A 26,148-nucleotide genomic window follows, 5' to 3' on the forward strand; every position below is an offset into this window, starting at 1 on the left:
AAGACCAGCTCTCAGCAGATCTTTCACAAAAATAAAATAAAAAAAAGAGAAACCGTTGAGCTTTTAAAAGATCCTTTTAGAAAGACTTGTCAAACAAAACTAAAGTAAAAGTTGAAGCAACAGTGTACCAGAATTTGCATTGTTCTTATTTGCACTCTTTTGCATATATTAATACAAATGAAATTGCATTACAAACAAACAAATTACAAATAGGAGGTTGCCTTGCGTGAGTTCATTTGTCCGCCCCATAGTACATCCCCGTCGTGCATCCATCATTGGGAGATGATCCCAATGATGATCCCAATACACGACGGGGATGTGCTGTGGGGCGTTGTGGGGCGGCCGTTGTTGGGGCGGAGATGTGATCTCGCCTTGGCCTTGCTAGTTGCTACAGATCTGGACTCGCTTAAAACGTACGTTATTCAGTACCAAAAAAACAAATAAAACGTACGTTATTCGTCATCCAAGTTCCAACAACCCATCCGCGACGGAGCTAGGCCCCAATTCGCATTTACCACTACCAGACAGGTAGACGCTAACATCTCCAATAGGAAATAACATTTGCACCACTCCGCTTGGAGAATTTTCATCTTCTTCTGTACATTGTTTTCAAGAAACTCCAGAGATTCCCGACGGACGAAGAAGCTCCATTGCGACAGATCTACTTACTATTTCCCTCTAAAAGCAAGAATTTCAATTGGGTTCTGCGTAATTGTCGTCGTGAATGGAGAAAATGAACCAAGCACTGGAGAAGGTGAAGATTCTGGTGGGAATGGAGGTGGACGAGGAAGAAGTTGCACAGACCAACTCCTCTTTATTGGACGACTTCAATCGTGAGTGCACATTATCGACTAAGCAGGTTCCTACATTTCCCCCTCTTCTTCTTCAAGTCCTTAGTTTAGCTTTACTTGATCAAATTACTGGTTTCTTGTTAAACTTCTAGGTCTCCTTCAATTTCAGTCTATTTCCTTGTATTAAGAGCTTATGATTTCCTTTTATTTTTATTTAAATTCATAAGATTGGATTTGATAATTATATAATCCTCTGTGTTTTGGTGTATATCTCATGCTGATTTGTCACATTGATATTCACTGATTTCTCGGAAAACTTTTAACTGTAGGGTATGATATCAGAGACTCAGCATAGGTATTCTTTTAGATCCGGTTTCTTATTCATTCCGCTCCTATGGAGTAACAGAGGTTGCATGTAGGCCGGGCTGGAATGTGCTTGAGACCATCCTGGAATTGATGTATCTACTTTCTAGCCTGTTATAATTTGTTTTGGGACAAAACAGAAAAAGAATAAATCCCCTTCCTTTCCAACGTCCAAGCAACTTGTGGTGGGAGGATCGGCCCTTTTAGTGAAAATATCAAAAGCTCAAAGCTTGTGCGTTTATTCACTGGGCATACAGTTGCATGTCAAGTTTTAGCCTTCTAGGCCTAATTTAACCTGAGCCTAAGGTGCTCCATGGTTCTAGAGCAAAGTTGCAATGAACTTGCACACATATTCAAGCTGTCTACTAATGTTGGTAAGATGACTGAAAGTAATAATCTTTTGTTGTCTTATTTTAAGCAACATCATTTCTGCATAAATACAAACATTACTGTAGTTGTCCACATGCAAGGCACATAGAGGGTCTTGTGGCCTATTTTCATGATTTCTTCACTAAACCAGAATTATCACTAAGAAAGGTGAATAAAAAAAGGATTGAATTGTCAAACTCTGAAGAGATGGGACTCATGGGAGATTGAAAATATTATAAATAATAGGATAACATTGAACATGCTATTTACTTTGAGGATAGAACCATAGCAGTTTGTTCAACCAAAATTCTACTTAATGGGAACAGAATTTGATGTACTATAATCCTGTTGAATGGGCCGATTTGTGTTTAGTTTATTTTCTTTTAAATTAAGAAGTTGTTTAGTTTTTATTTTCAAAAGAGTTGTAACTATTTAGTTTGAGTTGTCACCCTACTAAGGGCATCTTTGTAATATCTCATATTTAAGTTAAATATAAATAGAATGAGGGGCTGGGGGCTAGGGTTATGATACACAATCCTAGTTGACCTTCTTCTCCTTTTCTTCCTCTTCCTCTTCCTATTGCTGAAATCTACAACTTTCCCCTCTTCCTTTCACAAGAAGCTTGATCGAATCAGCAGATAGTGGTTTCTACTAATCCTAGAGGAGAAACTTGAGTTACAAGAATTAGTAGGAGTTCATTTCCTCATTCCACCACTCTTTGATGTTATGGGTTTAATTTAGGTGTTCTCAAAACCAAAAAGGTATTCAACCTCCCCCATGGCCTCATTTTAAATCATAATGGGACAATGATTTGAAATGGGTTTAGGGAGTGCTTATACAGGATAGGCTAGATCAGTGGTTTTCCCAATCCAAAAAGGAAGTGAATCTATCCAGCTTGAAGCAAGAAGGGGGCACTTGGATATTAGACCATGTAAATTTGGCTAGGAGCATGGGATATCTTTTAGAGCATAATATCATTGATGACAGTGTTGAAGTCTCTGATGCTAGTAGATATGACCTGATTAAGTTGGATTTACAAGATAATCTAACAATGTTAACCCCAGCAGAGGCCCTACCCATAGTCGGCCCTCTAGTAGACTATTTACATTTTTATTACAATTAATACGTATTTGAGTTACTTATCTAAAAATAAATAAATAAAATCTCCTTCCTATATGGGAAATCACCTCATTCGTCATAACCCATTGAAATACATCATCTACCCTTTTAATTTCACCAAAATTGAAAATTTTCCAATGAGTTTCTCCTTATAGGAAATCACTTTGTTCTTCCACAAAGTGATAATTCCTCTAAAAGCATCCCATGATGGGGTCATGATCCAACTAATATTCCTAGAGGACCAAAGGATTCTAACCCAGCTACTGTTCAGCTCCTCTAATTTCAACCCTTGGGTTCTCTTAGTTCAGCATGAGTTTGATTATTTTTTGCTTCCTGGCACTACAGCCTTCTTACATTCCAACTGGTGATCTTCATTCTACCTTCTTAGCTAAAGCTCAGTAGTTCCCAGTTCCCACCTCTGATTACATTCTAGTTGACTTAATACTAGAAATAAGACAAAGCATACTTGTTTTATAACTATGGCTCTTACTAAAATATCTCTTAATACAATTAGCTTGTAATCTAACTAGGAAAGCTATTAATCTCAAATAATTATATAGTAGTTACTGAAAAATCATTAAAATAACCGTACTATCCATGCTGATTAAAAAAATACCTTACTATCCATAAGTACATAAAAACTAGGAAAGTTCCACATTTGTCTCATTTCTTCTTCATTATACCCCAATAATGTCTGTGAATTTGTGGAATTGGGGCCATTAAGTTCCATTTCTGCCCCCATTTCCTTGACCCATAGACTGGTAAAGGGTTTTCTGTCGCAAACTTAGAAATTGTTTCATCTTCACCTGTTTTTGTGAAAAAACAATTCATCTTTGTTTATAAATTATGTTAAGATTGTTCATTGAGTAAGAAGTACATTTGAACAATTATAGAAGAATGGTTTCACCTTTATTTTGGTTCCCCAGTATTTCTGGAGCAGAATTTATTAATCTGTAGGAGATGTGCTTCTTACAACTTTAAGATTTCATTGTTATAGTCTTTTGACCTGACTCCTTTTTTAATATCTTTTCATTTCATTAATCAGAGATTATATGGTTTTGTGACATGCTTGGTTGCTGGTATAGTTTGTACATTCCTGGTGAGTTCCTTACTGCATTTAACTTTCCATTGTCCTTTTCTTTCCTTCTTAATCTTCTGTTTGTTTTAGTCAATATATGCAAGAACCATTTTTTGGGTTATAAAGTAGTTAACTGTTTTGAAGATGATATATACAATTTATGGTAGGTTTTAAGATACTAGCTAGCAGTTGAAGAAAAGAAGTGAAGAATGTAGGAAACAAAAGGAGAAAATTGGGGAATGTGTTCATGACCCCTATGTCACTCTCTTAATTCATTAAGTGTAAGAAGACATAAATGCCCTTGATACCATGCAACTTACATGGACATGGGTCCAACACAACACATCTGATAACACTCCTTAAGTTGGTTCACAGATGTCAAGCATGTGGCGTTGATAAGAATATTAGAGAACTGAAACGTCCCTACAGCTTTGGTCAACATTATCAGTGAACTGATAATTTGTGATTTGTCTTCATGAATGGTAAACCAATATCTTTGGAAGCAGCTTTTTCTCAAATAAAATGTCTGTGAACTTTGCCTTGATATGCTTGTTTTAGTCATGTTGCACTGATTTGTGAGAAATGTTGATTGTAGCCTTGTTATTACAATAAAGATCCATTGGACCCTGTACTAGACATCCAAGCCCTTGAATTAGTGTTCTTAGTGAAAGTGCTTGCATGTTCCATAAGCAATTCTCCTCTGTTCTGATTCAGCATTTAATCTAGCAACTACGGACTGCTTTTTACTCCAAATAACAAAGATCCCACCTACAAAAGTGCAATACCTAAACATAGATCATTAGTCAATAATTGGTCTTGTTCAGTCAACATTTATGTAAGATTCAGTACCCATATGTGAGAAACATAATAGTGAAAGATGATTCTGAGACAATACTGGGTTGGCTGAGAATGATGGTCAAACAACATGGCAGTACTGGAATACTTTGAGAGGAATCAAGCATGTAGCAAGCGAGAGGGTCCTGGATGGGTACCTAGATCAGTAAACCATATGGCTGATGCACAGAAAAACAAGGAACAAGTAGGGAGCAAATGTATTTCGGGGGGGGGGGGTGAGGTATCCAGTCCACCCATCCCAAGACCCCAGATAGCTGGGACCAACATTTGGTAGTGGCCTTTTTTCTTTATTAATAGAATGGCAGGTGAAAGTTGGCTCTAAAGAGGAAGCAATTACTTGTACGTAAATCATTGTAAATACTAAACTTTTTACTTTTTACTATTAACAAAGAAAAAATAAAAGAGGAATTCGTATGACCATTCCTACAGAATAGTGATCCCTTGCTAGGTGAAGCATTAAGATAACAGTGTTTGACTCATTATATCCAGATGTGTAGAACAAGATGAGTGTATAAACTGACTGACAGCACCAATAGCATGGATAATATCTAGTCTTGTAAATTACAAGTAAGTCAGCCTGCTAACGAACCTTTGAGATGTATGAATATATACAATTGGCTCATGACCTTTATCATCTAACTTCAAGTATGACTCCATAAATATCGTTGCAAGTTACTTTCTTGTCTATTTGAGAAGATCTGGACTGTACTTGCATTGTAATATGAACACTTTTTCCTTTAGCTTCATAACTCTATGCCAAGAAAAGATTGGAAGAGAAGTTCTAGATGAATTACAAGCACTTATGGTGGTAGGAGTTCTAAGCAGGATGTTGAATAGAGGGGTGGAAGCTGGCTTGAATGGACAGTTCAAGATTGAAAGGGAAGGTTTAACTATCACACATCTCCAATATGCATGTGACACTTTGATCTTCCTGGATTGTTTGGTAGATCAAGTTTTGAAGTTGAGAGCCATTCTTAAATGTTCTGAATTGCTTGCTGGGCAGAAAATAATTTTGGATAAGAGTGTGATGATTGGAGTAGGGGATATTGCTCAATCTTTTTAGAGGAATGTGCAGGTGCTCATACTTGGGACTTCCAATTGGGGCAAACACTTCTGCTCCATCAAAATGGCACCTGGTGCTAGATAGAATTGATCAAATATTGGTTGGTTGGAAGGGGAAATATTTATCACTTGGAGTCAGAAATACTCTCTCAAAAGTGTTATTTATAATCTGCTGATTTATTACTTATCTTTGCTCAAAATTCAGGCTTTGGTAGCTGCAATGAACTCTGCTGGCGGTTCCTTCAGTTCGGAGAATTTTGTTAGATTGTTAAATTTCCTCATACTAAGAGAGAGGCCCTGATCTAGGTTGTTTGTTTCCTTGAAAATCTAAGGACATTGAAATCCCCTCCAAGACACCAAGGCCCCTCCCACAATCCTCTAACTGTACTCAACTCCTCCCAGAACTGCACCCTTTCTCTGTAATAGTTAGGACCATAAACATTGGTCATCACCCACTCCTTCCTATCACTAGCTCTTTTGAATTTTGTTGAGACCGAGTAGTTCCCTATGGGTTCCTCCGGGCATTCCAGATCCTCATTTTTATAGATAGTGAGAATTCCCCTTGAAGTTCCCCAGGAAGGTGCAAAAGCCCAACTTAAGCCTTTGATTCCCCAAATACTCCTAATCCACCTTCTATCTAATTCTAATGATTTGGTTTCCTGAATTAAGAAAACATCTGGCTTCTCTTTCCTTAGTACACTTCTTATTACTTTTCTTTTCTTGCACTTCCTGTTAGAATTGACAGTCCAGGGGTTCAAGTCCTTTTACATTGTTTTATTTAGAGATGTTTTGTCTATTTTATTTAAGTTTAAGTAGGGTGTCCCATACATAATGAGGGGCAAAAGAGTCTTTGTACTTGAAGGATTACAAACCTATAAATATAGTTCTGGTCAGTTGAGAGAAGCAAGTCAAATCTCTCTAGCTATGACCATTCTTTCCTATCTCTTCTCTCTTTCCTTCTCTCCTCTTCTTCTCCCCTTCTTCTTTCTCCTTTTCTCTTTTGCTCTAGGGCAGAAATCAGATCTGGTCAAACTGATAACATGGTATTAGAGCATAGTTGTCAAGGCAATGCCTAGGCGACAAGGCGCCCTTGGGGGCTCACCTTGCCTAATCGCCAAGCAGTTTTGTATAGTGATAGTGTGTAATAAAAAACTTTTATATTCATAATTTTTGAGGTTATACTTATAAAATAGACATTATTAAACTAAAATATTAATTTTGTGTGTTTATATTACTAATTTCTTTTTATTATTTTCTTATTGTTACGGTTTAATCAACACAAACATTGCTAAATGCTGTATTGAACCATCAAAGACTTCAAAACCTGAACCAACAAGGAATAACATAAAATGTTGTCTGATCAACACCTTTTCTTCTTCACCTTTTCTTTTCTTCTTTTCCTGTAACAGAAATAGGGGTTCAGCCCCTATATTTTTGAATTTTCTTTTCTTTTTTCCTTTTCTTCTCATGAATATATTAGAATATGTTTATTTTCTTTACTTTAACATGAAGTTTATACTTATGAAAATTATGGGTGATTATTAAGGAAATATGGTTATAGAACCTAGGGAACTACCCTAGGATACACTAAAAAAAATCCATTGCCCAGGCGACGCCTAGGCGCCCTTCCAGCTAGTAGTAAATTACCACCCTTCTTTTCTCAGCATTTGACCGTTTACTGTCTCAGCTACTAAGCAATCTCCACCTAAGGTTCCTTGTGCCAGCTCATCATCTTCATCCTTCATTCCCTTCCAAAGCTCAATGTCCATTGCTGACAGGATCCATGTTTTGTAGGCTAATCCATTTACCATCACTTCTATCATGCAAGCAACATTCTCCATCCTTACCCCCACCAGCCTAACCGAAGCTACTCGAAGGTTAGAGGTATTGAGATTTGCAAGAACACCTCCACATAACTGAGCAATCTTCTGGAAAATCGATTCAGACCAGAGGTGAAAAGGTAAACCAACCATCATTACCACAGGATTTTCACCTAGATCAACTGAGTTGGACCCTGAGCTCCATCTTCATACATCCACAAAACCTTCTCTGGTCTGGACTTGAAGTGCAAATACATGTTTTAGGGGAACCTCGAGGTAAAAATTGCCAGAAGGTTTTAAAGAATCTCCTTCGATCTTCAACTTCCTTCTTAAAGCTTCAGCAATCTCCTTTCAGTTGCAAACCTTCTGCTTAGCAGCTACGAAAAATCTTTTACTCCAAATATCTTTTGTAGCTGTTGTCCTGAGATTGGGAGCTTTAACACAACAGTACATTTGATCTTCTTGTCTTCTTCTTTGTCGTCACTCCGCATAACATTCTTGTCAGACACTAAGGCTCTAATTCCTTGCTGAGTTCTGGTTCCTTGCTGTGCTCTTGTACTGGCCATAGCCTGAGCACCTTTTCTTCCCGTCTGGTAGTCCTGAATCATCTCCAATATCAGATTTCATCCCTTTCTCTGTTTTCCCATCGGAAAGCAAACCAGCTGTTTCCTGTTTTTCCCAAAATGCTCTGTTAATGTAATATACCAGCCCTTCCCATTCTTTCTTGTTTCTACTACGTATAACTTTCCAAAACTTTTGATATCCTTCATCCATTCCTGTAGTTTGATTGATTTACAGGCTCCCACCAACAAGCACTTAAACCAAAGTACCAAACATGACTTCCTCTGCTAGAAAAATCATGGCCTTCTTTCCTTTATCGTATTTTCAGCTGCTCCAAACCCTTAGCACTGGTCTCTTTGAAAATGAAGTTCTTTGCCTCCACCTGTAGCCCCTCCCTCCATCTTTTTGCATGCCTGAATCCTTCATCAAGAAAGAATGCGGAAGTTCAGCTCCCAAAAGAGATTCATCCAACTAAAATGGAATGTCTATTGTCAGTCTACAGCATTCTTACTCAAAATTGTCTGAAGAGAAAAGGGAATTCAGACGGCTAACAGATTCTATTTGTGTGAAGTAGATGGGATAGGGAGAATGTTCTTCATATTTGTTATGGTTATTTTACGAAATTTATTTGGTGGTTCTTCATCTGATTATTTGGCTCAGAGTTTTGGAACCAAGATCCCCTGAAGAATCTTTTCTTCATGGATGGTGTTACAAGGCAACAAAAAAGCCAAAAGTTTTTGGTCATGTGTCCTGTTTGTGGTCTGTTGGGAGGTGAGAAAAAGAAAGAAAATGAAGAATTTTTGAAGGAAACTCAAGAAGAAAAGAGGAGCTTTGTTCACCCATTGGGAAGATCTTAGATTGGATTTTGATTGTACCAGAGCTCTTGGGGGTTCAAAAGATTGTTTTGGGTGGTTTGTTGTCTTCGTTAAAATTGGAAATGGGGGGTTGTCTTTTCTTCTTCTTATTGGGTGATCTCTCATCACCCCTTGTATCTCTTTCTGAATTTTATTGAATGTTCTTTTTATTTATTTATTTTTTTTTAAAAAGCTGAAAAACTTTGAGAGAGAAGACCAGAGAAGAGTGAAAGAAAGAAGAGTAGGAATCACTCCTTGGATTCCTAGAATCAGTCACCACAAGTCCCACAAGCAGAAAATAAACTCCTAACATTCTTTTTTCTCCAATATTCATTTCCCACATGTAGCAACCAGCAACTTTGTGTGTATTTATATATATGTAGTCTAGGGTCAGCCGAACTATATAAATTAGGAAAACTCAAAATTACAATTCTGCCACTTACCAACTTAAGGAAAACTAAATAAGACTTAACCAATGACTTGAAACATTTAAACATGACTAAGATATGACCAGACAAATCAAACTAACAAGTTCAACTCCACAGACACATGCTAAAATTTCCAAAATACCCCTACTGTAGGAAAAGAAAACAGAAATACGTAAAAAGCTAGGAAATTAAAACATCAACTCTTTTGCTCCTCCATTCATGTTCGTTATAGTTACAGTCAATGTAAAACTTTATGTCTTTTGCAATATGCAAGGCCTTTTAAGTGACTACTTTTGATTTTCATTATTTTATCTTTGGTTTGCAGTCTATGCTTGTTTTCTTCAACCCAGTCAAGTTTGGGATTACATTCACCTTTGGCAATCTGCTCTCACTTGGGAGGTTTGTTAATATTTCATATTTTGTATATTCTATGCAAGTAAAAGAGTTATTCTTCTTTTTTTCTATACTGTAGTGCAAGTGAGAAATGTAATTCCTAATTGATCCTTGCTTCTGAGAATCCAAACATATTTTGTTTTATATGGCTGTTTGCACTTCTGAGAACCTGTAACAGTGCAGAAACTTATCATGGTTATATTTATTGTATGGTTCTTAGTGTCCTCTCTGAACTTGGCAATGGAGTTGGTAGGAATGTGATGATTCATTGTGTGCTCAAGGATCAAGAAGATAGTTGGGTTTCCAAACTAACTGTGGAAGTGATGGTTCATTATGTGCTCAAGGATCTCACTCAAAATTTATCTATTGGAGCTTTTATTTTCTATGTTCTAGATAAATCATGAAAAATATTTTTGTTTATATATTTATTTTTTGTGGAGGGGGTTATGGTTATGGTGTTGGAGAAAAGTTTATCCATTTTACAAATGAAAATGATAAACTATAATTCCTCTCATTTTTTTTGTTGTTTTTATCATCTGATGTTTTTTTGTCCCTCATATAGCATGTGAACTTGATTTTGGAAGCGAACTTTATGCATTTTAATAAGGTTGATTGAAAAAAGGTTGTTTTTCTTGCATTTTGAAAGAAGTGTGCTATAGATTCTTTCTGTTGCAGAATTTCTTTTCCACGGAATCATGGCTTGATGGTTACCTAATCCTGCTTCTGCTTTATATATTCTCCACTCTATAACTTTCTACCTTTGTCCTTGTGTCTTTCAGATGCTAAAGTTGAAGTCTTTTGTATGGCAGCACAGCCTTCCTCATAGGCCCTAAACGGCAAGTGACAATGATGCTTGATCCTGTTCGTATCTATGCAACAGCAATATACCTTGCAAGCATTATAGTTGCCCTTTTTTGTGCTCTTTATGTAAGTCTTTAGCATCTTTTTTTCTATACATGGACAAATCCATTTCTCTTGTTATTATAGTTGTCTAATTATCTTCATTCTTTACTATTAAGCAGGTCCGTAACAAGTTCTTAACACTTTTGGCAATCATTTTAGAGTTTGGTGGACTTGTTTGGTATGTCAGAAGCCTCTTGCACTCCCTTGTAACGTAATGATAGATATCTGGCTTACACATTTGCATTGCCCTTGCTATGTGGTTAATCTCTCTAACTCATCCATATGTTTATGCTTGGTAATGGTAAAACCTTGGGCTGGAAAGGCCTTGGTTAGAGTAGAGATCACTATTTGCTGATTCGGTCAAGCTTCTTGTGAAAGAAAGAGGAGGAAGATGAAGATTTCATCAGTAGAGAGGGAAGGAGAAGAAAAGAGTAGGAGGTCAACTAGGATTATGAGAAACTTAACCCTAGCCGCCAGCCCCTCGTTATATTTATATTTAACTTAAAGATGAGATATTACAAAGATGCCCTTAGTAGGGCGGCTACTAAAACTGAATAGTCACAACTTTAAAAAATAAAAAACTAATGGGCCTAAGGCCCAACAACTTCCTAATTAAATAAAAGCAAACTAAAGACAAACCGGGCCGCTCAACAAAACAAACCGGGCCACTCAACACTCCCCCTCAAGTTGGGAGTAAATGTCACACATTCCCAACTTGCGTAAATCATGCTCCAGCTTGTTCTTTGCAACACCCTTTGTGAGAACATCAGCGAGCTGCAGATCAGAAGCAATGTATGGAAGACAGACTTCTCCAGAAGTTACCCTTTCTCTGATAAAATGTCTATCCACTTCAATGTGCTTAGTTCGGTCATGCTGGACTGGGTTATGGGCAATGTTAATTGCTGCTTGGTTATCACAATATAGCATCATGGGTTCTTCTGCCTGTACACCAATTTCTTCTAACAGAGAACGGATCCAGAGAAGTTCTGAAACTCCATGCACCATGGCCCTGTATTCGGCTTCAACACTTGATCTTGCCACCACTTTTGTTTCTTACTCTTCCATGAGACTAGGTTACCCCCAACTAGGGTGCACACTCCTGAAGTTGATCTCTTGTCATCAAGGCATCCTGCCCAATCGGCATCTGTATAAGCCTCTAGTTTCAACTGTCCATGATCAGTAAACAATATGCCTTTGCCTGGGTGTCCCTTCAGATAAGCAAGGATCCTGTCAACTGCCTCCCAATGCTGGATTCGTGGGGCATGCATGTATTGACTTACTACACTCATTGCATAGGAGATGTCTGGTCTTGTCATACACAAGTATAGCAGCCGACCCACAAGTCTCTGATATCTCCCAATGTCCTTTACTGGTTCACCTTCTGTTGCACTGATTTTATGGTTCTGATCAATAGGGGTGCTAATTGCCTTTGTTCCAAGCTTCCCTGTCTCTTGAAGAAGGTACAAAACATACTTCTTTTGAGAGATAAAAATTCCATGTGTCGATCTTGCAACTTCAATGCCTAAGAAGTATCTTAGTTCTCCAAGATCCTTAATTTCAAATTCCTTATGTAGGTTCCTCTTCAGACTATCAATCTCACTCAGATCATTCCCAGTGACAACAATAACATCCACATAAACAATTAGGATTGATACCAAAGATCCCCTGCGCTTCACAAACAAAGTGTGATCGGATTGAGTTTGAGTGTAGCCAAAATCAATCAAGGCCTTTCTGAATCTGTCAAATCATGCTCTAGGAGATTGTTTCAAGCCATATAGTGACTTCTTAAGCCTGCATACCTTTCCCTTTTCAGTATCATTGTAAAAACCAGCAGGAAGATCCATATACACTTCTTCTTGCAGATCCCCATTTAGGAAAGCATTATTCACATCCAGTTGAAACAAGGGCCAAGAGTATGAGGCCGCAAGGGAAAGGAGTATCCAAACGGAGGTCATCTTTGCAACTGGCACAAAGGTCTCTAAATAATCAATGCCATAGGTCTGTGTACCCTTTTGCGACAAGTCTTTCCTTGTACCTCTCTATACTTCCATCTGCCTTATATTTTACTGTGTAAACCCATCTGCATCCAACTGTCTCCTTGCCTTCTGGTAGGTCCACAGTGTCCCATGTCTGATTCTTAATTAAAGCTTCCATCTCTTCCTATATAGTTGTCTTCCTCTCAGGTTTGGAGAGAGCCTCACTAACACCCTTGGGTATAGACACTGAATCAAGAGAAGAGAGAAAAGCACGGTAGGAAGGAGAAAGTCCACTATAGGATAAGTACTGTGAAATACAATGAGCAGTACACTTTATCTTCCCTTTTCTAAGAGCAAAGGGAGATCAAGGTTATCTGTAACAGAGTTAGTAGGATCAATGGGAACTGAAATAGTAGTAGGATCAAGAGGAATACCTGAATCCATATCAGTCGAATCTGGAGTCTCCAAGGGATCGACAGGAAGTGGTGTGAGTTATGCTGTAGTGGAATGAACCGCCTTGTGAAGTCTTTGTCGTGAGTAATGCTAAGAAACAGACCGCAAAGGAGGTGGCAAGGTAGGTGGCACTGGGTGGTGGTCAAGCACAGGAGGTGACACAGGGACTGGAACTGGGAGAGGGATAGATTGTTGACTTACTTCCCCAAAACACTCCCCCTGAGAAGGATTCTGTGAGAAGAAGTACGTGGATTCAAAAAAGGTGACATCCATGGTAACATATCGGTTCCCAGAGACTGGATCATAGCAGCGATACCCTTTGACACACTTCTTTGCCTTGGGATCAAGCTTCAAGCGGTGAGGACCAAGGATGTGTGCAAAGCAGACACACCCAAACACCCTGAGAGGAACATGAAACATCTCCCCCTGAGGAAAAAGAAGGCTGAATGGAGTGCTCAATCCAAGTATACGAGAAGGCACCCTGTTAATCAGATATACTGCTGTGAGAACTGCATCACCCCAAAACCGAACCGGAACTGTAGATGTGATAATCATGCTTCTTGCAGTCTCAACAATGTGTCTGTTCTTCCTTTCTGCAACACCATTCTGTTGTGGACTATAGGAGTAGCTGCTCTGATGGACAACACCATATTCTAACAAATACGAGGCAAGATGTCTTTCAAAATATTCCCTGGCATTGTCAGATCTGAACACCTTTATTCTTGTTCCAAACTGTGTTAGTACCATCTGATGAAATTGCCTCACCAAGGATAATACTTCATCGCGGGATTTCATCAGGTAAATCCAAGAGTATTGAGAGAAATCATCCACAAATAGGAGAAAATAGTGATAGCCTCCCATAGAAGGAACATGGTAAGGGCCCCACACACCCGAATGAATAACATCAAAAGAAGAAGAACATCTTTTATTACTAGGTTTAAAAGAATGTCTACAATGCTTTCCAAGTTGACAACCTTCACACTCCAGACTTTACAGACTAACAGACTCAAAAAGTTTTGGAAACAAAGAACTCGAAGAAGAAAAAGATAAATGGCCCAAACGATTATGCCAAAGCATAATCTGACTCACAGATCCTGACTCACTGTCCCTGCTAACATGATGACTCTGGTGAGGGGGAAGAACATCCAGAAGGTAGATTCCATTCACTTCACGACCACTCCCAATCGTCCTCTTTGAATCCAGATCCTGCAAAATACAACATCCAGGAGAAAAAATTACTGAGCAGTTCAGATTCTTAGTCAAACTACTAACAGATAACAAATTAGTGCTCAATCTGGGAACATGAAGGACAAAGGGTAAACAAATAGAATCATTAATCTTGACAGATCACTTCCCAGCAATAGGAACATGGGATCCATCAGCTGTGGAGACCCTATCTCTGCCAGAACAGCTGGTAAGAGGAAAAAATAGTGGAGCTATGGGTCATGTGCTCTGAGGCTCCAGAATCTATAATCCAAGGAGGTCCCACCTTACCTGAAGTGGAAACATAATTTGCAGTGACGTGTGAACTACCTGTGTGAGCAAAGGAGGTAGAGCGAGCTCCACCAGTGCCACCTGTACCTTGTTGTCCGCTTGCGGCTGAATTGGAACTAGCTGTATCCCGGTGGTTCAGAAGTAGCCCATACCTCTCAAGTTCGGCCCTTACTGCAATAGCTGCAATAGACTCCAAAGCAGTTGTAGTAGGAGGGGCCGGAGTGTCACCGGTAACTGCCATGTGCGCATTTCCCTTCTTATTTTTCAATCTAGTCGGCACAAGATGTGGGTGAAGCTTCTAGCAAGTATCTCTTGTATGTTTAGGCTTCTTACAGTAGTCACAAACCAAGTCTCTTTTGTCTTTCTTCTTGATTTCACCGCCACTTTGTTTAGGTTTTACAACACTTACCATGGCAGACTGATAAAAAATTTGGGTTTTCATCATCACATTCCTCCTGCACTCCTCCCCTGACACAAAAGCATATGCTTGGGAGAGAGTGACACTATCCCTGGAAAGAAGATGTTTTCGTGCAATATCATACTCAGGGTTAAGGCCAGCAAGGAATTCAAATACCCTATACTTCTCTAAATGTCTCTGATAGGTAGTTGCATCCTTGGTGGTTTCCCAAGCAAAGGTCTCCAAATGGTCAATCTCCTGCCACAGGGTCTTAAGGGCTGAAAAATAGGCTACAATAGATCTATCTCCCTGCCTTGTAGCAATAATCTGATTTCTCAGTTGATAAGCCCTAGCAACATTCTCCCTTTGTGAATAGGTTTCTACAACCCCATCCCATATCTCCTTAACAGTATTTGCCCATATGAAATTTACTTATATGTGGCAACATGGAATTACACAACCAAGTCATCACCATATAATTTTCCTACACCCACCGGGAGTTGCTAGTTTCGGGTTTCACCTCTTCACCAGTGATATACCCTAATTTCCCACGAGCCCCAATGGCCATCTTTGCAAATTGTGGCCATTCCAAGTAGTTTGCACCATCCAACCTAACTGTATTAATGGTTCCAGCCCCGAAAGGGTCTCCAGTACCCCCTCCCACTGGTCCCATTTCACTCTTGGGCTTGTTTTCAACTTTGTGGCCCTCCATGCTTCTCAAAAAAGGTAAAGAAAATAACTAAAAATTGCAGCAAGATCAAACAAGACACCTTTTGGAACCAACAACACTTTCTTGGTGTCCTGGGCTTTCTTTCCACAAAAGATTCATTTTCTATGGGATGGGAGAAGAGAGAGAAAAGACAACCGCCCTCTCTAGAAGCCTCCAAACCACGTGGGACTTGAATTGCCCCTTACAAAAAACTCCAAGGAACCCTAAAAAACTAGGGCGCCTCTTCCTAGGTCAAAATTGAAGAGTCTAGCAAAAACAAGACTCTTCCCCTTTCTTTAGTTTTTCTTAATTCTGTTGAGAAACCCTAGACCAGCTACAGGGCACATAGATCCATCAAGAAAATCCAAAAACTGGGCTTACCTGAGAGTTTCGATCAGCCTCTTAAATCACCATGCAGTCGGCCGATCTAGGGCTGCATGGGAGAACAACTTCAAGAACCTTCAACCTGCTCTGATACCAAGTAGAGATCACTATTTGCTGATTCGGTCAAGCTTCTTGTGAAAGAAAGAGGAGGAAGATGAATATTTCAGCAGTAGAGAGGGAAGGAGAAGAAAAGAGTAGGAGGTCAACTAGGATTATGAGAAACTTAACCCTAGCTGCCAGCCCCTCATTATATTTATATTTAACTTAAAGATGAGATATTACAAAGATGCCCTTAGTAGTGCGGCTACTAAAACTGAATAGTCACAACTTTAAAAGATAAAAAACTAATGGGCCTAAGGCCCAACAACTTCCTAATTAAATAAAAGCAAACTAAAGACAAACCGGGCCACTCAACAGTTAGTCTGGACTATCATTGGAAATGGTCTTTGGTGTAGAAAATATTGGATGGTGCATTGATTTTCTTATCAATAACCATAATCAAGGAGCTTCATTGATGGTTCTAAGAAGAAAGAGAAGACAGCATAACAGCTGACTCATCTGAAAAGAAAATAGGAGAAATAAGAAACAGCCTTTTGGCTGCACTCTAGGATTTGGTACTCATTCTTCAACACTCCTTTCAGATGAAGGACCTTGGGCCTTTCTTGGCATGGAGATTCAATCCTCATTTTGAACGGGGCTTTTTAGAAGAGGTTATGAGGATTATGGGGTTTGGAGAGAAATGGCAAAGTTGTATGTCATCAGTTACCTTTACAGTGTTGGTTAATGGTTCCTCCACAGAATTCTTTCAAGCTTCCAGGGGTATAAAGCAGGGGGATTCAGAGTGATTTTATGTGGGACGGAAATGAGAAAGATAAGGATTTGCATCTAGTTAGTTGGGATAGAGATTGTAGGTCAAAGAACGTGGGGATGTTGGTTTGAGGAAGGTTAAGGTGTTTAAAAGTAGCATTGTTGGGTAAATATTCCTGGAGGTTTGGGAAGGAGAGGGATGCTTGGAGGAAAGTAGTTTTAAGCAGATATGGTGCTGTGAACTTTGAGTGGGATATAATGGAGGTGTCTTTGTCATATGGGGTTAGTGTGTGGAAAGGAATTACAAGATTCCAAATGGAAGGTTATGTGATTTGCACCCAAAGATGTATATGTTAAATTTAAAGAACATTGTTGTCTCTTAATGTTTTGAGGGAAGAGGAGATCAAGTTATTTGGTGTCCTACATTCAGGCAACCACTGCAGAGCATGGAATTTGATAAATGCTTAGATGTTTTTGCTAAGCTGGAAGAAGTAAAGTGGATGCCAACAAACCTGATGCTAGATGGTGGAAGGAGTTAAAAAATGGAAGATTTTCGTTTAAGTCATTTTATAATGCTTTGACCTGAGATCAGCTGAATCCAGGTAATTTTTCGGGTTTGTGGAATAACCTGGTTCCCCTAAGGGAAGATGCTTTTGCTTGGCTTCTTTCATTGGACTGTGAATAAATTGAAACCAAGAGGTTTTCAGATTCCAAACAGGTATGTTATGTGCAAAGAACAGGAGGAAATTCCAAGCCATTTGTTCATTATTACATGGTAGCAGTTTTAGTGTGGTCCTTCTCTGAATTATTCAAGATTGTGGTGGCAAGTCCATCTAACTTGCTGCTTTGTGCTACATTGCTAGAGATCTTTACGAAATGGCCAAGTCAGTTCGGTGGTAAAAAAAGCTAAGATTTTCTGGAGTATGATTCCTTTTGCTGTCTACCAGGGATGTCTGCCAAAATCTCAGGCTTTGTTATAGCGTTAAAAGGTGGCTGGAATGGGCAGAAAAGGAAGCTATTTTTTGTCTATTATCCCTTTGGCAGTCTTATGGTTTGTGTGGATGGAGAGGCTTTTGAGTTTTTGAACGATTAATGCTATAATTGAGGCTATAAGGTAATGGCTATCAACCTCAGCCAATTCAAGTAAAATGATTTTTCATCATCCTTTTTGGCTGTTAACTATTTTGAAGATACATGTATACTTGTGGTTGTACAGAAGTTCATTGTACAGACACACATATGTTTTGATATAATGAATACAATATTATCTTACCTTCTTTATTGATCAAAAAGAAAAATATTATCTTACCTTCTTCAGAAAACAAAAAGAAAAAAAAATGCATTGATGGGTTGATGGAAAATGGATAGGATGTTGGTTTATCTGCTAGAGATACACAAGCATCTCCTTAGAAAGCAATACATGGCATTCTTCTTGTCTTTCTCCATTAAATCAAGTATGATATGGGGATTCACTTTTAAAAGATCATTTTCCTACCTTGTTCTCATTGTCTTCTCTTAAAGGGAAGCCTGTTTCAAGACTTATTACTCCCTTCTTCTACTTGGTTTAATTGGAATTTGGATCTTAGAAGGGGCCTTCGAGATTTGGAGCTCCCTAATGTAGTTAATCTCTTGAAATTTCTGGATGGGATTTTCTTGGATCCTCTTAAGCCTTATGGTTGTATTTGGACTCCTCATCCCTTGGGTCTTTTCTCCTATGCTTTCTTTTTCTGGGTCTTGACTTTGCCTCTCTCTCCACTACACCCCTTTCCTTTGTAAGAGGTTTGGGATGGTCCCCACTCCAATAGAACCAGAATATAACGCAACAATTAGTCCCTCCGCATTTCTAAACACTCCCCCAATACCAGAAGGCCCTGGATTGCCTAAACATCAAAGTTGAGTTTGATGACACCCTCTTCAGGAGGTTTCCATTCCACTGATGGTTTAATCCTCACGGTAGAGATTTTGGCAACCACTTCCTAATTTTTCCATAAATCATCAAAGGAGAAAGTAGAAAAGAGTTCCAAAGCCTTCGCCTAGTTGACGGCTCTATTAAATAACCATTCCCAGACACTGACCTCATCCCTCTCCTTCTCATAAAAAAAATCTGGTATTTATTTCCTCCCAAACAGTCCAAACCAAAGCAACCCAAGCAATGTGCAGATATTTCTAGAGAGAGAAAACAAAGAAATTTCAATATCTGAAGATTGGAATGAAATTTCTTCAAACTGTTTTAAGGGCAACAGTGAAGCACTTGGGCTTTCTTGCGCTAGAAAAATTGATGCTATATTGTTGAAGACGTAATACCATAAAAATGATAGGATCTCGGATTGAGTCGAGAGAGAAAGTTTAGACTAAGCAGTTTTCACCAGCGAGAAAATGGACAAAAATAGTAAGAATAGAAGCTAAGGAATTGTTGGAGGAAATGATGAACCATGGTCATCCAACACTGAAGATTAGGGAAGGAAGGGTTCCATTCTATTTGTGAGAGAAGCTGTCCTTTGGTTCAAGGTTTTCAGAGATGGAGCTGTACACACAGGCTAGATTGGAACTGAAACACACAATGAAAAAAGCAACGAAAACCTATGTATCAGAGCTTGAATCAATGCCAAGGAAGATTTGTGAGGTTGGAGGAAACTCTTGGACCAGGCAAGGTACAGCCAATATGCATACTGGGAGGGAGAAAGTTGGAAGGTTGGAATCAACTTTTAATCTTGCAATAATATTTGTTAACAGTGAAGGTGAAGAAGGTAGAAGAACAAGAGAAGAAAACTAAGATTGTAGAGAAGTAGAGGTTATTGAGGTCCCAAAATTTTCATGATACTAAATCCAAAAATTATGACTGCAGATGCAAAAAAATAGTTGGGAGGAGAAATTGGTTGTAACAATGAACTAAATGATTGCAAACTGGAAAGGATTGGAGAAATCTATTAAAGAAAACCTGAAAATGGGATATGATTTGAAGCTGGTAGCTGTCGGAGAAATGAAAGAAATCATACATACCCAAGAAGCATTCCCAAATTTTAATGTGATAATCATCAGGTCACTGGAGAGGCCTCTGTTGATATCAAAATGGTTTCTTGTTTCTACTATGCACAAATCACTGGAGTTGGGAGATGTAACATTGAAAAAACATTAGGTTACCACTTCACCTTTGGAAGGAGATATTTTTCAAGAAGCTAGGGGATCTTTGCGATGGTGAAATAAGGGCTGATAGTGAGACAATAGAAGGCACAAACCTCTGATATGTAGGAGTGAGGATCAATGGATTGAGACTTGAATTGATCCCTTGTATGATGAAGTGTTTACAAGAGTAGTAACCTACAAAGTTTAGATTGCCTCCTTTGTTGAAGCAGCTATCTAGGGAACTAGTCACACGGTAAATGATGACATGGTGCAAATCTTAATAGATGGCATTCCCTCAGTGGATAATCAGGAGGGTAGGTGGGCGTATACAAGAAATGAAATAACTGAGTCAAATGAATAGAGGAAGAAAAAAGAAGGCCCAAGTAAGGGTTCATGAGAGCCATTTAAGGTAGACTAAATGGCTCAATTCAAATCTTATGCAAAGGTGGTCAGATTTAAAACAGCAAGTGAATTGGGATCAATGGCACATGGTGATTTGAGTTCAAAGCTGCTTGGAAGTTTAAAAATGGTTTAAACCAGGATTTAAAAGAAGTTAGGCATAGGTAAACAAGACAAAAATTGGGACCATGAACCTTGCCAATAGTGGATAGTAACCAAGGTATATCATCTTCTTCACTAGCGAAGGAAGTCAATGATCAGAATCCCTTCTATATTTTGTCTAGATCATCTTGATACCTTGATCTATTGATTCTTCGATGAATAGAACCTTTGTTCCCATGTCCTCTTCCCTACACCAACCTGTTTAGTCTCAACCCTTCCAATGCTTGACTGATTCTCCTGGCCCTCTTTGTTGTTATTAGATACCTCAATCCAATCATCAAAATCTTCTTCTTCTTGTTTCTTCCAATTGTATCATGAGTAGGAGTTGATCTAGGATGTTGGATTTTCTTGGTGAGTGGGAATGGAGCCAGTGTGCTGATAGGAGATTCAAGTCTATCCATGGGAGAATAAGATGCAAAAAAAAAAAAAAAAAAGTCTTCCACGAAAGAAGGGTGTACAGACGATGGGGGAAGGACTTCACTTTGAGCAGAAAAAGGGAATGGTGCAGGGAAAAACTTCTTTGCTCCTCGTGCTAGCTCTTCTTGGCTTCTTTACTTTCTTGCTAGGCCCAATCCTGAAAAGACCTTTTAACCTGGGAAAAACTTTAGAGACTTTGATAGTTAAATAATCTTTTGGTTTTCTGAATTATAATATACTAGAGAAGCCATTGGACTCAATTATTGCTGAAACATCTACTATCACAGGTTTCAGCAACAAGATTCACCACTATCTCCAACTTTCAACAACAAGAAACACAAAGGTATTCACCTCTTACACATACCTGCTGGTCGGCCATCTAAATAGGTCTAGGTTCCACTGCATCAATTGATTAAACCAACAAATCACCACACAAGAAAATAGATGTAACCAATCTGTCCACTAAAAGTCCCTCTTTGAGTCATCGAGTAGAGGGTTTCTAGTAACCCACTGAAACAACAACACCAACAACCACTGGAAGCATGAATACCTCCTACACAGAAAAACAATAGGTCCTTTGTAGCCTCTCCCTGATTCTCCAAGTAACTGATGTGTTCTCTTCAAAAACGGTATGCTGGAAGCAATAAAAAGATTTCTGGGCTGATTACCAAGGCTCTGATACCATGTTAATAGTTCAGTTAACACTGGTTGCAGTTCTAGGTTAAAAGAGAAAAGGAGAAGAGGAATGAATGGAGAAAATTATAGTCTTGGCTAGAGTATTCAATCTGTCTCTCAGTCTACCAGAGCTTTATTTATAGGTTTGTGAAGCATGTACAAAGACACTTATGTCCCTAATTAAGTATGGGGCACATTACTTAAACTGAAACAAAATAGACAAAACATCTAATAAAACAATGTATAAGGACTAGAATGCCCCTGCCTGCTGACTCTAAGAAGTCTACTTCCTAAAGCTTCTTGATAGCACTTTTCTAGACCCTTCCTACATGGATAGTCAGATTTGGACAGCATCTCCTTTAGGTCTTTTCACTTGTGCCTCCATCAATGAGCTTCTACGCCCCCACACTATGGTGAATTCCTTTCCAGTGAAAGCAATTTGGAGCAGAATACCACCCTAAAGGGTCTTATAAAGTTCAACTTTGATGGCAGAAACTTTGGGAATCTAGGGCTGTCAGGGGTAGGAGGAGTATTTAGAAATGAAGAGGGTCATGTGGTTTCAATTTTCTTGACCCACCTGGAGTGGGAGATTCAACATGAGCCGAAATTAATGGTGGTTAATCAGGGACTACAGAGAGCTAATGCAATGAACTCTGGTAAACTAATCATTGAAGGTGACTCAAAGGTGAAGATTGGCTAACTGGTGAACTGTGTGAGAGCATTTTGGTCCTATAAGAATGATCCCAAAAGTTCATATGGATGACTAGGGATTTACAAGTAAAAATTCAATGGGGTATGAAGGTCAGCATACAGTTTGGATTATATACTAGCCAAAACGAGAAATCATTTTTTTCCTTTGTTGGGATCAGTTGTAATGTAAGCTGTTTTTTTTTTTTGAAGAATAAAAGGAAAATTTATTAAAGAAAAAGAAAAACTACAGCAGAAGGTGATAAGAAATCACCTAGAGCAAGAACCACCCACAGGAAACCCAAACAGGCCTAAGAAAACCTCACCTTACAAGCAAAAGAAAAAACCAACAAACTTCGAATAAAGATCACCCAATACAAATCTCCATTAAAACAAGAGCAACCGCCCAACTCTAACCAAAAGAAAAACCTTTCTAGCTGCCCTCATCAATCTTCATCTGTAAGCTCATCCTCTTGATTTGAAAATTCCTCGTCCCAGTCCTTGCTCCCTTTCAACTATGCTTTTTTCTTCATTTTCTCTTCTTCCTTTTTTCTTTCAAATTCTTCAAAAGCCCTCCTAGCAAATTCCTCCCCACCCCAGAAGAACAAACCCAAGCTTTTCCCAATTATGACCTCCCTATCAACTAATTTTTGGATAGCCACCTTGCCTGAATCTTCATCAATAACTTCATTCTCCTGTATTAGCCGTGTCACACCAGATTCAGATTCGGCATCAATCACCTTATTTATCTGTTGTTCCTTCAATGAAAGGAGGGTCTGTGGTTGAGCTTGCACTGATATCCCCGTGTTTAGTGCCCATTGGCTATCCCACAATTCTGATCCTCCTCTTCCATTTTGTTCCCTCGACCCAGATCTACACCCAACCTTCCAATCTCATCTCCTCATAAAGCAGGCCATCTTCATCCTGACTTTCAGCCTTTCCACCAGAAGAGTCATCATCAACTAAAGCCTTCTTCTCCTCCAACCTTACCTCCATTGTTGCCTTCATTTTCTGGCTCGGCACTGATACTAACATTCTTTTTCCAAATTGTTGTCTCCCCTCTTTTTAGTTTCTCCAATTCAGCGAACTCTAGCTCTTCCGAGCTTGGAACAACTAGACATCCCAAATCACACCTATCCTCTGAAGTTGTCATACTCATAGCCCCGGACTCAAAGGGAACATAACTCTCGCCGAATCACTTCCTGACCTGAGGGTAACTTCCGGTATCACCAGACATCGGCAAATGAGAACAGTCAATGAAAGTCTCTTCTGTACCTTCAAGGAACCTTTTCTTGCTGTATTTGTTGAACCTGCCCATCACCCAGACCCACTTCTCTTCCTCTCTTTTTTCTAATCTCAGCCAAGATATTCCTTCTTATCACTCCCTTTCTTTTCAAGTTTGAGTTTTTGAGCCTTAAAAACTTCCTCTTGTGTTCTTTTCTATTCCTGGACTGAGTTTCTTTCCTGCCATTTTGCATATCTTTCTCCGCATCTTGAGTGCCAGATATAGACTCCAGGCCAGATTTCTTGTCTGCCAGAGCTGCAGGATGATTTGCATCACCAATCTTATCGTCGTCCTTGGGTCCTTGTGGAGATGCTTCTGCAACTGCTAATTCCGACACACCATAGATCCTACCTTGAGTTGAAGAAGGGGAGTTTCCCCTTCGTGAGCCCATCGAATACCTCTCCATACAAGTCATGTGACTACTAGAAAAATAGAAGAAGATAGAGAAGAGAAGGTGAAGAGAGAAGAGAAGAGAAGAGAAGAGAGAAATTAGAGAGACAAAAAATTGGGCTGGTGGTGCCCTCTTCTTTATTTATAACAGGGTGACAAAATAAAAGAGGTAAATTAAAGCAGTATCCCTAGCAGCACAATCTAATACAAAATAACATAAACTAACATGGGACAGCCCTCTAACAGTTCACTACCAGCACTAACATTAAAATAACAACATAAACTTTATGGGAAGAGATGGCAGGGAGTATGCTCTCAAATGGTGTATGTAAGGCTTGTACATCTTTGCTGTTTATAATTAATAAAATTTCTTGTTATCTATCAAAAAAAAGTAGACTAGAATGATTTTCAGGGACATATGATGAAGAAGCTTCATAAAAGAATTGGCTACTCGGAGGAACTGTTTGTTTGGAAGGTTAAAGTAGAATGGTCAAAGTCTATATTGCCGTGTTTCATGCTAACATTTCAAGTCAAAATAATAAAACAAACATGAGAAAATTCAGAGGGGCTTCTTCTAGAAACCTGGAGACTCAATAAAGGACCTTTTGATTGCTTGGGATAATGTCTTTATATAAAAAAGAGGATGGGTTTGTTTTAAGGAGAGAGGGGAGAAATGTGGCATTATAAGAAATGGTTAAGGCCTCTTGGGCATGAATTTCCAAGCGTATGGTCCATGGCGTTCAATCATAAAAAACAAGTCTGGCATGGATATAAGTGTTGGTTGAAAAAGAAGTTCAAATTGCCAAAAAAGTTGGGACTGTTTTTTTTAGGTGGGGAATAATGCAATAAAAGTGTTTGTTACAGTTATTCTGTTGCTGCCTTTCTAAAGTTGTGATAATTGTTGGTACTCATGGGAGTTGGTGACCAGCACATCTGGTGCTTCCAGAGGGGTGAGACTTAAATAGTCATGGAGGTCCCATTTAAGAATTTGTATGTATCCAAGTTACCATATAATATACTATATAGATCAAGAAAAGTTATCATTATGATAGTAATCATATTGAATGTATACTACTCTGTAGTTCTTTTTGCTGCATTTTCACCATGACTTCAGTATATGAGTGTTAAGCCTTATTTGGGGTCTACGCTCTGTACCCTGGTTGTTCTTGTGATTATTTCTCTTGTCCTTTTCTTTTGTTGGGAAAGCCGACACAGGACTAGCAACCTAGTAGTTGCAAATTTGGAATGCAATATATCCATCAACTAAGCAACAAGCTGCAATTCCCTTACCTTTTCATCTTTATTCCTATCTCATTTGTTATATTTGTTCTATTTTGCAGGTATAGCTTGAGCTACATTCCTTTTGCCAGATCCATGGTTTCAAAAGTCATGATGGCTTGCTTTGACACTGAGTTCTAGGCTTCTTTTGATGAGAAAGATGTTGTAAGCTATGAAAGGCTTGATTTTGAGAGGTGCTCTTAGTTTCAATGGTAGACACCGTCTTTTTTTCACATTTCTTGACTTAGCAAAGGATCTTTCCATATCTCAGTGCACATGATAGTGAGTGAACTGTAAATCTTTTTTCAGGATTAAAGATACACATTTCTTTCCTATATTGCTGTTCGTGCCTTATAAATCCTTGTAATGAAGTTGGTTTGGCCAAGTTCTGGATCAACCAAAGGGCTTTTAGTACCATAGGATAAACTTCAGTGTTGTAGAAATGCCTTGGTATTTAGCATATGATATTCAACTTGAGTTTTTGAGTTTGTTTTGAATTCTTGAGTTTCTCTTGTGGAGGAACTATGTTTCTTTCCATCAACTTAGCCTGGTTCTGAGCCTTTGGGTTGCTAAAACTCGACTTCGTGATTCATGAGAAAGAAGCAATATTCCTTTATTCTGCACATGGGATACCCCGTGGAAGATTTGTAAGTTGGCCTAGAATCTGGGAACCGCCTTGTCTTGGCAAAGAACATGAATGCACCCAAAGATTTTAGGCAAGAGAACTTGATGTAGGATGGACTAGGACTGATTAAGACAGGGAGATAGAAAGTATGATGGAATTCCAGAAGCCATATCTCTCTTCCAGAATTAAGTGTGATAGCATTCCAAACTCAACATGAGACAATTGGTCGTACTAAATTAAAAAAAAAAGGGGTCATTTACTAGAACACCCCCTATAATTTTTGTTTTACTA

General features: G+C 38.8%; 1 protein-coding gene across 1 annotated transcript; it reads left to right on the forward strand.

Annotated features, from left to right (window-relative positions):
* Window positions 1–271: 271 nt before the first annotated feature.
* Window positions 272–25,720, forward strand: LOC104593921 (Got1/Sft2-like vescicle transport protein family). Its single transcript, XM_010254016.3, has 6 exons — window positions 272–859; window positions 3,688–3,741; window positions 9,626–9,699; window positions 10,503–10,620; window positions 10,716–10,774; window positions 25,295–25,720. Exons 1-6 carry the CDS (start codon window positions 725–727, stop codon window positions 25,371–25,373), a joined length of 519 nt encoding a protein of 172 aa, XP_010252318.1. The 5' UTR covers window positions 272–724; the 3' UTR covers window positions 25,374–25,720.
* Window positions 25,721–26,148: the final 428 nt, after the last annotated feature.

This window comes from Nelumbo nucifera, chromosome 5 (assembly GCF_055504915.1).
Source record: "Nelumbo nucifera cultivar China Antique chromosome 5, China Antique-T2T, whole genome shotgun sequence".
In the NCBI taxonomy this organism is placed as follows: domain Eukaryota; kingdom Viridiplantae; phylum Streptophyta; class Magnoliopsida; order Proteales; family Nelumbonaceae; genus Nelumbo; species Nelumbo nucifera.